Below are 11649 nucleotides of genomic sequence, written 5' to 3'. Positions count from 1 at the left end.
TTTGAGGGGAAGAAAGAGGAAGAGTCCATCAGGGCTCAAGGGAAAAGGACGCTTTGACGCTTCTGCTTGTTCTCACAGCCTTGGCAGCGGAGCAACGTCTCTGTTCCTGCCGCCCACTCGGCGCTGGAATCCACAGACGGGCCCATGTTTCACTTCAGGGGACCCCAAGCAAGCGGCCAGATCGGTTTGAAAGGGCAGCTGTTGTTCCGCTGTTGCCCTTCTGGCCTTGTTAAAGCCCCTCCTACGTGCACTACAGCCTGAGCTTGAAGACACAAAAAACCACCTAGGTGGAGGAGAGGCATGGAAGCTTGACAAAGGGAAGGGAAGACTCTGATTGCCCCTTTTCCCAAGAGGTTTCTCCAGCAGAAGTTGCTAACAAGGACCAGACTGGAGAGCCCGCAACGGGTCGGTGGTTGTTTTATTTTTCCGGCCCTCAGTCCTGCGTGGGACTCGGTAGCTGGGGGCTGCAGAGGCGCCAGCAAGGCATCAAAGGCAGCCGGCCCACACCCAAGGGTGGCGCAAGATCTGGTCCAGCTGCGGCCGGTCGGCGGGGTGCTGGGCCAAACACCAGCGGATCAGGTGTCGGCACTCTGGGGAGAGAAGGCAGAAAGCGGCGGTCACCGGCAGAAGGCTCCTGCCCGGCTGCTCCCGGCGCCTGCAGAACCCGGGCCAGGCTGCGCGCGCTCAGAGCTGCCCTTTGCGGCACAGCGGCACGGCAGGACACGGCCACCTCCTTCAGCCAAGCGTGCCACACCCAGCCCGTCACGGGCCACCTCCCGCAGCCGGCCCTTGAGGGCGCATCCACGTCCCGCCGAGCTGCTGCGTGAGGGCCCGGCTGGGCTGCGTGCTGCCATCTGCCAAAGGCCGCCTTCTTGAGGCCGGCTACCAACCTGGAGAGACCTGCGGCCTGAAGATAAGCTCCCCCAGCAGGATCTCACGGTCGTCCTCGAAGGGGAGGCACCCGCAGACCATGACATAGAGCAGCACCCCCAGGGACCAGATGGTCGCCGCATGGCCGTGGTAGCGGCCCTGGCAGATCCACTCGGGTGGGCAGTACGTGCGTGTTCCTAGGGGAGACAGGCGGCGCTGTCCGGGCGCAGGCTGCTGCCTTGCAGAGCCTGGACGGACACAACTTCCCCCCCAAGGCCACCCTGCATCGCCCAGAGAATTGGCCGAAGGCAGGAAACCGCTCGGCAAGGCAGAGCAGGCCAGCGGAGCAGCCCAAGCCCTACAGCCCTGCCGAGCTGAGGGGTGGGGCCTGGCTTTTGCAGCCCCCCTGTGTCAGCAGAGCCTGCGGCCGGCTCCTGGGGCACGGCACCTGCCCCGCGCCGCGCCGCGGGGCAGCCGGCAGCCGGCTGAATGCCGCGCCCCACTGCCCCGGAGGGAACGGGGCCATGCAGTGCCTGGCGCTGGGAGCAGGGCCCGGGCCGCGGGCTCACCGGCAAATTGAGTGAAGGCCCGCTCCTGGAGGAAGGTGCCGCAACCGAAGTCGATGAGCTTCAGGTCGCCACTCTCCGGGTCCACGAGGAGGTTCTCTGGCTTGATGTCGCGGTGCAGGACGCCGCAGGCGGTGCAGTGCCGCACGGCCTCCAGCACCTGGCAGAAAAGCCAGCGCGCCGCCTCCTCGCTCAGGAACTCCTGCTGCTGCAGGAGCTGCAGGAGATCCTGCGATCGCTCCGGGCGCTCCAGCACCAGCACGAAGCTGTCAGGCAGCTCGAACCAGTCCAGGAGCTGGATGATGCTGCGGCAGCCAGAGCCCACCTTCTCCATCAGCACGATCTCCATTGGAACACGGCTGCCGTCGGGCTGTGAGGAAAAGACAATGCCTCCAGCAGGCCAGCTGGAGCTACCCTGTGCCTCCGCTGCCCCCTGCCCGCCACGACCCGCTCTGGCCCGCAGGCCCCGCTCACTCACCCGCTCGTCCCACTGCAGGACGCTCTCCCGGGCCACGTGCTTGATGGCCACCTGCAAGCCATCGACAGAGGGGGGCTGAGCTCGAGCCCTGCCCCGCTCCGGCCCTGGCCCTCCGGCCGCGCCCGGCCCTGCCGGCCACTTACCGGGCTCCCGTCCGAGAGGCGGGTCCCCGAGAAAACGGTGCCGAAGCCACCGCTCCCCAGCTGCGGGCCCAGCAGGTACAGCTCCTGCAGCTCCTTCTTTTGCCCTGCGGCCGAGAGCGAGCCATCAGCCCTGCGCCCAGGGCCCCCCGTGCCCGCCAGCCAAGCGGGCCGGGGCACCGCGGGCCACCTTGCCCTCACCTGCTTCCTGCTGCGCGCCGGGCAGCGGCCCCCGCCCTGCAGCCGTCGGGCCGGTGAGCGGCAGGGCTGGGCCGGGGCAGCACGCACAGGCGGCTGCAGGAGCCGCGGGGCAGCGGGGCGCGGCGGCACCGTCGCTGGCCCCGGCGTCCTGGGCCGGACTCTGCTCTTCTGGACGGCCGGGGCTGCAGCCCGAGGTGTCGCACAGGGGGGTCCCAGGAGCAGCTGCAAACCACACAGGGGATTTTTGAAGCCGTGCCCTCAGAGGCGCTGAGAACAGCCAGGGACTAGGCTGTGCTCAGAGACCCTGGCCCGGCCCAGGAATGCCCCCCAAGGGCCCCAGGGGAGCCGCAGGCAGCTCCTCAGAAGATCTCACCTTCTGTTAGGGCCTTCCCGGTAGTCGGTGGCTGTGTCAGAGCAGCTTCCAGGAGATGGAGGTCTCCGGGTCTCTGGAGGATCGCCTCCTCCACCAGGCACGGGCTGTTGCCCGCCGGCACAGCGTCCTGGGAGCCGTGGGCCGGCAACTGCCGGCTGCAGGACACTTGCTGCTCCGCCACCTGCTCCTGAGATGGCTCCCCTGCATCGGGCTGGGCTCCCACCTGGACTCGCGGGCTTTCCCTGGCCACGTCAGCGCTCAGGGTTGCGCCCGTGTTGTTGACGTCGACGGGTCCAGGGGAGCTGGGAGACCTGTCCACGGGCTCTGCACCTTCTGCCCGCTGACAGGTCTCACTGAGCCTCTCTGAGGGATGGAGGCTGTCAGAGATAGCCGAGGCTCCAGGCAGGATGGACGTTCCCTGACAGCCTGAGCTTCTTGCAGGGATGGCGGGTGTCTGCTGCTGCGCCATCCTTGCAAGGCTTGAGGCTCTCCCAGGGATGGAGAAGCTTCCTGGGAGCTGCCTCCTCATGGGATGGGGGCTCCTGAAGGAGCTGGGCGAGCCACAGCAGGGCAGGTGGCCTCGCTTCACCAGCTCCTCCAGTTCTTCCCACAAGGCCTGCCACATCCCATCGTAGAGCGGCACAGATGTCCCATTGCGAGCCCAGAGCAAGCTCATCAGTTCCTGCAGCTGTTGGGCCACTGCCACGCAGGGGCCGCAGCTGCAGGAGCCGTCCAGGGGGCTGGCGGGAGCACCTGGCCGCTGGCGAGGGGTCGGCCGAGGCCTGGAGGGCCTGGGAGCCGCAGGGGCTCCTCGGTTCCTCCGTGAGCCTCTGGGCCGGACCCCGGGGCGCTTGCGCCTCTTTGGTGTCCTTGTCTGCCGCCTCCGTGGTTGCCAGCGGCCAAGGGCCCACCAGACAGCCACAGCGGCCAGCAGCAGGACAAGCGCGGTCATGAGGACGCCACCGTCACACATGGCTCCGGCACGTCCCATCGCGACTGCACTGGCAGCCGCGGGGGCTGGCCCGGCTTATATAGGCATGGTGATGTCACAGAGCTGTGGCAGGACAGCCCTGTGCCGTCAGAGCCCCGCCTCACGCCTCACTCGGCCCCTTTGTGCCGTCACGGCCCCGCCTCACCCCGCCCAGGCTGACGCTGGCCTGTCCTTCCATCACTTCCCAGTAGTGCCAAGGACGACCCTCTCCACCATTTTCCTGCTGTCAAGATTAGATTGAAGGGATGGAGTTTCCTGGGAAGTCCCAAGCCTTTCCTGTCGAGTCAGATACAGCTGGAGAACACTGCCCCAGCGTAGACCTCCTTTTGGGCTTTCAGGACCTTGGCTAGATGATTTAAGGGCTTCCCACTGGGACATATTGGGATGAATCCCACCCAACGCCACATCCCATGGATATTGTTCTGGTCCCAGTTGTCCCCAGCAATCCCAAATGGAAGATCACTGTCCCTCACAGCACTGTGCCTCCACCGTTGGACGCCCTTCGGCACCCAGGGAAGCCGTGGTTTGCAAGAGGCTGCGGCCACAGCTTTAATGGGAAACTGAGCGTGGCAGGCAGCTCACTAATCCTTAAAGCCTCACATCGAGTTAGGACTTTGTTGACCAAAAGAGCCTCTCATGCAACGGGACGATCTAGAACGGAGAAGCGGGGAAGGGTTTAACCCCACTGCCTGTTTAACTGCTCCTGAGGGAGGAGACTTGAAGGAATCTCATGACTGCATTTAGGTAATCGATCTCCAGATGCCCAGGAGAGACTCACTTATCCCTCTTGGAATCAATGTTTGGGATTTTTCTTTTTCTGGAGCAGTAAATTAGGATGGCGATGGAGGTTTCTGGTTGCGTTCCCAACAGGGCAGCCATTTGGCACAGCCCACGAACACGGCATCGCAGTCCATGTGGCTGTAGGACAGACCCTTGTGTTCCGCTTCTTTCCCTCTGCCGCTGCCCAGTGCCACCAGCTCCCCCCTGGCAATGAGCGGGTTCCGGGCTGAGCCAGGGCAGCGCGAAGGTGCAGCAGCTCAAGGATCCGCTGCCCGGGCACTTCCCGGGATAGGGCCGCCCTGGGCCTTGGCATGGACAGAGGGTCCCCCCTTCTCTGCTCGGTCTGACCCTCCTGCCCCAGCCTCGCTGGGCTCCACTGAGGTTCCTGCCGTGAGGGACGCTCTCCACCCAGATGCTGCCCCTGATTCCTTGCATCCACAGCACTGTTTTCCCTGGATTTTAGCCAGGGCTTCCCCTGTGTAAGGGGCTGGGCTATGCAGGGGAGAGGGTGTGGAGCTTTCCCCAGCCACCGTTAGCGGTTTCAGGCCGCCAAGAGCTCTTGTGTCTCCCTTTTCCCCACCAATATCCCTCTGTCCCCTCCTTGCCGACGTTTCCCCTCAGCAGCGCCGAGCCTTTTCCCGCCCTTTTTCCCCTCAGCGCTGGCCCCGCCCCCTCGGCTCTGGGAGCGCCTCCCGCCCGCCCCTCCTCAATTAACGCCCTTAGCTCTTCCCTCATTAATGCCTCACTCATTAACGCCCTGGCGGCCAAGAGCGGAGCTCTGGAGGAGCTCTGTGGAACACCCTGGCTGCGTGGGGCAGGGCCGAGATGCCTGCTCTTGCCCCCGCTTTCAGGCCAGGGATCCAGGGCACCGTCATCCCCGGGAAAGATGCTCCGTCCCAGCTCACTTCACCACTTCCTGTCTGTTGTTTATTGCTGCCCAGTGAAGAAAAGTCACATTGTCTTTGTCTGCTTGTCAAACATCATATCCTGCGTCTATCAGTTTATTGTATCGCTCTGGTATCTCACCCCTTATATGAGGAAAAAAAAAATAAATAAAAACCCCAAAACCAAAAAAAACCAAAAAACCCATTGTAATTTTTTCAGTATTCTCCGTTATGGAGACAGTCGCGTCCTAAAGAAAAAATACATCTCCGTAAGCATCACCCAGCAGTTCCTACTTCAAGAAATTCTACGCTGCCTTCCATGGACGGCTTGTAAAAAGCGTGGGGCTGTGCCTCGAGGAGTAGAATTTTTCTACTTGAGCAAACCTGTCTGAAATTCTTTTGGTTTATTTACGATAGCAGCTGTAAGTGATTTTTCTTCTTCTACTACAGGGAGAAAATGAAACTGAAAATGTTTCCTTTGCAAAAATGGAAGCTTTGTAACAACGGACATGCTGCTCCTGGGGAAAAGGTGTCGTGGCCCTTGGAGAAGTGGCAGTCACCGCTGACAGGACCTTAGAAAAGGGATAATTTTCCCTCCCAGCTCAGCCTCCAGGCCGGGGCTGACACACAGAGCTCTCACCATCCCCTCAGGGCGGGGTCTTGGCTGGAAGGATCTCAGCTCGGGCCAGGCCTTTGGGTAGAGCCTTGGAGAGCCATTCAGGGTACAAGAGGGTTGGCAGCCCTGAGAAAAGAAAACAGAAATGAAAGAGCGTGTGCATTTATGAAGAAAAACTATTTACTACCAAACCCTGTGTTGGTAGGTCAGGGCAGTAGACAGAAGGTAGCAGAGATTAGTAGCTGGCACCTGGGTGCATTTCTGTAACTAGAGCGGTTGGTGCACTCTCCATCAGTTGTTTTTAGGGGAGAGGAAGATATTTTTGGGGGGCACAGTGGGCCCAAGGCCATGGGAGCAAGTCCAGGATCTCATCTGCCTTCCCCTGTGAGTGAGCAGGAAAGCTAAGAGACCAAGTCAGGTTTTTTCCTTATCCTGAAGGTGAAGCAGAGAAGGGGAAATTCAGAGCTGACAAAAACATGCCATTTGGGGTGCACAAGTGCAGGGAGACCCCTCCCTTGCTGGTCAGGAGGTGCTATGGGCATCCAGTGATTCTTTGTTACAATAGCCAAGTCTCCAGAAGGGAGCTGGCTAGAAATGCCACTCCTTCCACCCAAAGTCCTAAAGCTCTGGGCTACAGGCTGTAACAAAGGTCTCGAGAATCGCTCCCTTCCAGAACACGAGTCCTCAACGGGAGACAGCAGGGTTCAGGGCTGCTAACACCGGGGGAGGGGTTTCCCTTGGAGTCCCCAGGGATGACTTTCTCCGGGGCTCCTTCCTCCGCCGCAGGGCTCTCCTCACGCACGTTCCCCGCCCCAAGACGGGAGGCTGAGCCTGCTGGGGCGTGTCCGTCTGTCCTAGGGTTCCTTTTGGCATCTGCCCAGCCCTGCACAGCTCCCTTGGAGGCTGCTGTCGCCTGAATGGAGACAGAGTGGGCTGCATTTTCCTGCTGATGATTTGAGGGGAAGAAAGAGGAAGAGTCCATCAGGGCTCAAGGGAAAAGGACGCTTTGACGCTTCTGCTTGTTCTCACAGCCTTGGCAGCGGAGCAACGTCTCTGTTCCTGCCGCCCACTCGGCGCTGGAATCCACAGACGGGCCCATGTTTCACTTCAGGGGACCCCAAGCAAGCGGCCAGATCGGTTTGAAAGGGCAGCTGTTGTTCCGCTGTTGCCCTTCTGGCCTTGTTAAAGCCCCTCCTACGTGCACTACAGCCTGAGCTTGAAGACACAAAAAACCACCTAGGTGGAGGAGAGGCATGGAAGCTTGACAAAGGGAAGGGAAGACTCTGATTGCCCCTTTTCCCAAGAGGTTTCTCCAGCAGAAGTTGCTAACAAGGACCAGACTGGAGAGCCCGCAACGGGTCGGTGGTTGTTTTATTTTTCCGGCCCTCAGTCCTGCGTGGGACTCGGTAGCTGGGGGCTGCAGAGGCGCCAGCAAGGCATCAAAGGCAGCCGGCCCACACCCAAGGGTGGCGCAAGATCTGGTCCAGCTGCGGCCGGTCGGCGGGGTGCTGGGCCAAACACCAGCGGATCAGGTGTCGGCACTCTGGGGAGAGAAGGCAGAAAGCGGCGGTCACCGGCAGAAGGCTCCTGCCCGGCTGCTCCCGGCGCCTGCAGAACCCGGGCCAGGCTGCGCGCGCTCAGAGCTGCCCTTTGCGGCACAGCGGCACGGCAGGACACGGCCACCTCCTTCAGCCAAGCGTGCCACACCCAGCCCGTCACGGGCCACCTCCCGCAGCCGGCCCTTGAGGGCGCATCCACGTCCCGCCGAGCTGCTGCGTGAGGGCCCGGCTGGGCTGCGTGCTGCCATCTGCCAAAGGCCGCCTTCTTGAGGCCGGCTACCAACCTGGAGAGACCTGCGGCCTGAAGATAAGCTCCCCCAGCAGGATCTCACGGTCGTCCTCGAAGGGGAGGCACCCGCAGACCATGACATAGAGCAGCACCCCCAGGGACCAGATGGTCGCCGCATGGCCGTGGTAGCGGCCCTGGCAGATCCACTCGGGTGGGCAGTACGTGCGTGTTCCTAGGGGAGACAGGCGGCGCTGTCCGGGCGCAGGCTGCTGCCTTGCAGAGCCTGGACGGACACAACTTCCCCCCCAAGGCCACCCTGCATCGCCCAGAGAATTGGCCGAAGGCAGGAAACCGCTCGGCAAGGCAGAGCAGGCCAGCGGAGCAGCCCAAGCCCTACAGCCCTGCCGAGCTGAGGGGTGGGGCCTGGCTTTTGCAGCCCCCCTGTGTCAGCAGAGCCTGCGGCCGGCTCCTGGGGCACGGCACCTGCCCCGCGCCGCGCCGCGGGGCAGCCGGCAGCCGGCTGAATGCCGCGCCCCACTGCCCCGGAGGGAACGGGGCCATGCAGTGCCTGGCGCTGGGAGCAGGGCCCGGGCCGCGGGCTCACCGGCAAATTGAGTGAAGGCCCGCTCCTGGAGGAAGGTGCCGCAACCGAAGTCGATGAGCTTCAGGTCGCCACTCTCCGGGTCCACGAGGAGGTTCTCTGGCTTGATGTCGCGGTGCAGGACGCCGCAGGCGGTGCAGTGCCGCACGGCCTCCAGCACCTGGCAGAAAAGCCAGCGCGCCGCCTCCTCGCTCAGGAACTCCTGCTGCTGCAGGAGCTGCAGGAGATCCTGCGATCGCTCCGGGCGCTCCAGCACCAGCACGAAGCTGTCAGGCAGCTCGAACCAGTCCAGGAGCTGGATGATGCTGCGGCAGCCAGAGCCCACCTTCTCCATCAGCACGATCTCCATTGGAACACGGCTGCCGTCGGGCTGTGAGGAAAAGACAATGCCTCCAGCAGGCCAGCTGGAGCTACCCTGTGCCTCCGCTGCCCCCTGCCCGCCACGACCCGCTCTGGCCCGCAGGCCCCGCTCACTCACCCGCTCGTCCCACTGCAGGACGCTCTCCCGGGCCACGTGCTTGATGGCCACCTGCAAGCCATCGACAGAGGGGGGCTGAGCTCGAGCCCTGCCCCGCTCCGGCCCTGGCCCTCCGGCCGCGCCCGGCCCTGCCGGCCACTTACCGGGCTCCCGTCCGAGAGGCGGGTCCCCGAGAAAACGGTGCCGAAGCCACCGCTCCCCAGCTGCGGGCCCAGCAGGTACAGCTCCTGCAGCTCCTTCTTGTGCCCTGCGGCCGAGAGCGAGCCATCAGCCCTGCGCCCAGGGCCCCCCGTGCCCGCCAGCCAAGCGGGCCGGGGCACCGCGGGCCACCTTGCCCTCACCTGCTTCCTGCTGCGCGCCGGGCAGCGGCCCCCGCCCTGCAGCCGTCGGGCCGGTGAGCGGCAGGGCTGGGCCGGGGCAGCACGCACAGGCGGCTGCAGGAGCCGCGGGGCAGCGGGGCGCGGCGGCACCGTCGCTGGCCCCGGCGTCCTGGGCCGGACTCTGCTCTTCTGGACGGCCGGGGCTGCAGCCCGAGGTGTCGCACAGGGGGGTCCCAGGAGCAGCTGCAAACCACACAGGGGATTTTTGAAGCCGTGCCCTCAGAGGCGCTGAGAACAGCCAGGGACTAGGCTGTGCTCAGAGACCCTGGCCCGGCCCAGGAATGCCCCCCAAGGGCCCCAGGGGAGCCGCAGGCAGCTCCTCAGAAGATCTCACCTTCTGTTAGGGCCTTCCCGGTAGTCGGTGGCTGTGTCAGAGCAGCTTCCAGGAGATGGAGGTCTCCGGGTCTCTGGAGGATCGCCTCCTCCACCAGGCACGGGCTGTTGCCCGCCGGCACAGCGTCCTGGGAGCCGTGGGCCGGCAACTGCCGGCTGCAGGACACTTGCTGCTCCGCCACCTGCTCCTGAGATGGCTCCCCTGCATCGGGCTGGGCTCCCACCTGGACTCGCGGGCTTTCCCTGGCCACGTCAGCGCTCAGGGTTGCGCCCGTGTTGTTGACGTCGACGGGTCCAGGGGAGCTGGGAGACCTGTCCACGGGCTCTGCACCTTCTGCCCGCTGACAGGTCTCACTGAGCCTCTCTGAGGGATGGAGGCTGTCAGAGATAGCCGAGGCTCCAGGCAGGATGGACGTTCCCTGACAGCCTGAGCTTCTTGCAGGGATGGCGGGTGTCTGCTGCTGCGCCATCCTTGCAAGGCTTGAGGCTCTCCCAGGGATGGAGAAGCTTCCTGGGAGCTGCCTCCTCATGGGATGGGGGCTCCTGAAGGAGCTGGGCGAGCCACAGCAGGGCAGGTGGCCTCGCTTCACCAGCTCCTCCAGTTCTTCCCACAAGGCCTGCCACATCCCATCGTAGAGCGGCACAGATGTCCCATTGCGAGCCCAGAGCAAGCTCATCAGTTCCTGCAGCTGTTGGGCCACTGCCACGCAGGGGCCGCAGCTGCAGGAGCCGTCCAGGGGGCTGGCGGGAGCACCTGGCCGCTGGCGAGGGGTCGGCCGAGGCCTGGAGGGCCTGGGAGCCGCAGGGGCTCCTCGGTTCCTCCGTGAGCCTCTGGGCCGGACCCCGGGGCGCTTGCGCCTCTTTGGTGTCCTTGTCTGCCGCCTCCGTGGTTGCCAGCGGCCAAGGGCCCACCAGACAGCCACAGCGGCCAGCAGCAGGACAAGCGCGGTCATGAGGACGCCACCGTCACACATGGCTCCGGCACGTCCCATCGCGACTGCACTGGCAGCCGCGGGGGCTGGCCCGGCTTATATAGGCATGGTGATGTCACAGAGCTGTGGCAGGACAGCCCTGTGCCGTCAGAGCCCCGCCTCACGCCTCACTCGGCCCCTTTGTGCCGTCACGGCCCCGCCTCACCCCGCCCAGGCTGACGCTGGCCTGTCCTTCCATCACTTCCCAGTAGTGCCAAGGACGACCCTCTCCACCATTTTCCTGCTGTCAAGATTAGATTGAAGGGATGGAGTTTCCTGGGAAGTCCCAAGCCTTTCCTGTCGAGTCAGATACAGCTGGAGAACACTGCCCCAGCGTAGACCTCCTTTTGGGCTTTCAGGACCTTGGCTAGATGATTTAAGGGCTTCCCACTGGGACATATTGGGATGAATCCCACCCAACGCCACATCCCATGGATATTGTTCTGGTCCCAGTTGTCCCCAGCAATCCCAAATGGAAGATCACTGTCCCTCACAGCACTGTGCCTCCACCGTTGGACGCCCTTCGGCACCCAGGGAAGCCGTGGTTTGCAAGAGGCTGCGGCCACAGCTTTAATGGGAAACTGAGCGTGGCAGGCAGCTCACTAATCCTTAAAGCCTCACATCGAGTTAGGACTTTGTTGACCAAAAGAGCCTCTCATGCAACGGGACGATCTAGAACGGAGAAGCGGGGAAGGGTTTAACCCCACTGCCTGTTTAACTGCTCCTGAGGGAGGAGACTTGAAGGAATCTCATGACTGCATTTAGGTAATCGATCTCCAGATGCCCAGGAGAGACTCACTTATCCCTCTTGGAATCAATGTTTGGGATTTTTCTTTTTCTGGAGCAGTAAATTAGGATGGCGATGGAGGTTTCTGGTTGCGTTCCCAACAGGGCAGCCATTTGGCACAGCCCACGAACACGGCATCGCAGTCCATGTGGCTGTAGGACAGACCCTTGTGTTCCGCTTCTTTCCCTCTGCCGCTGCCCAGTGCCACCAGCTCCCCCCTGGCAATGAGCGGGTTCCGGGCTGAGCCAGGGCAGCGCGAAGGTGCAGCAGCTCAAGGATCCGCTGCCCGGGCACTTCCCGGGATAGGGCCGCCCTGGGCCTTGGCATGGACAGAGGGTCCCCCTTCTCTGCTCGGTCTGACCCTCCTGCCCCAGCCTCGCTGGGCTCCACTGAGGTTCCTGCCGTGAGGGAC

The 11649-nt window shown here is 63.4% G+C and overlaps 2 protein-coding genes across 6 annotated transcripts; both read right to left on the bottom strand.

Moving 5' to 3' along the window:
* Positions 1-399: 399 nt before the first annotated feature.
* Positions 400-3701, bottom strand: LOC128798333 (uncharacterized). 2 transcript variants are annotated; one of them, XM_053961696.1, is made up of 7 exons: positions 2629-3700; positions 2256-2477; positions 2058-2161; positions 1915-1965; positions 1440-1806; positions 891-1067; positions 400-590 (listed from the first exon to the last, which is right to left on the bottom strand). In XM_053961696.1, exons 1-7 carry the CDS (start codon positions 3617-3619, stop codon positions 487-489), a joined length of 2016 nt encoding a protein of 671 aa, XP_053817671.1. In that variant the 5' UTR covers positions 3620-3700; the 3' UTR covers positions 400-486. The 2 variants fall into 2 exon arrangements, with proteins under 2 accessions (XP_053817671.1, XP_053817669.1); XM_053961694.1 differs by having other exon boundaries at positions 1440-1965; positions 2629-3701.
* A 1971-nt stretch (positions 3702-5672) lies between these two features.
* Positions 5673-10554, bottom strand: LOC128798330 (uncharacterized). 4 transcript variants are annotated; one of them, XR_008434386.1, is made up of 7 exons: positions 9481-10554; positions 9108-9329; positions 8910-9013; positions 8292-8817; positions 7743-7919; positions 6149-7442; positions 5673-6025 (listed from the first exon to the last, which is right to left on the bottom strand). XR_008434386.1 is itself a non-coding variant. In XM_053961691.1 (7 exons), the coding sequence occupies exons 1-7, from the start codon at positions 10469-10471 to the stop codon at positions 7339-7341; spliced, it is 2016 nt and encodes a 671-aa protein (XP_053817666.1). In that variant the 5' UTR covers positions 10472-10552; the 3' UTR covers positions 5673-7338. The 4 variants fall into 4 exon arrangements, 2 of the variants coding, with proteins under 2 accessions (XP_053817666.1, XP_053817665.1); XR_008434385.1 differs by having other exon boundaries at positions 5673-6812; positions 6929-7442; XM_053961691.1 differs by having other exon boundaries at positions 5673-7442; positions 8292-8658; positions 8767-8817; positions 9481-10552.
* Between the last annotated feature and the right edge of the window lie 1095 nt (positions 10555-11649).

This window comes from Vidua chalybeata, chromosome 20, assembly GCF_026979565.1.
Source record: "Vidua chalybeata isolate OUT-0048 chromosome 20, bVidCha1 merged haplotype, whole genome shotgun sequence".
Lineage (NCBI taxonomy): Eukaryota > Metazoa > Chordata > Aves > Passeriformes > Viduidae > Vidua > Vidua chalybeata.
This window is presented reverse-complemented; position numbering and strand designations above follow the sequence as displayed.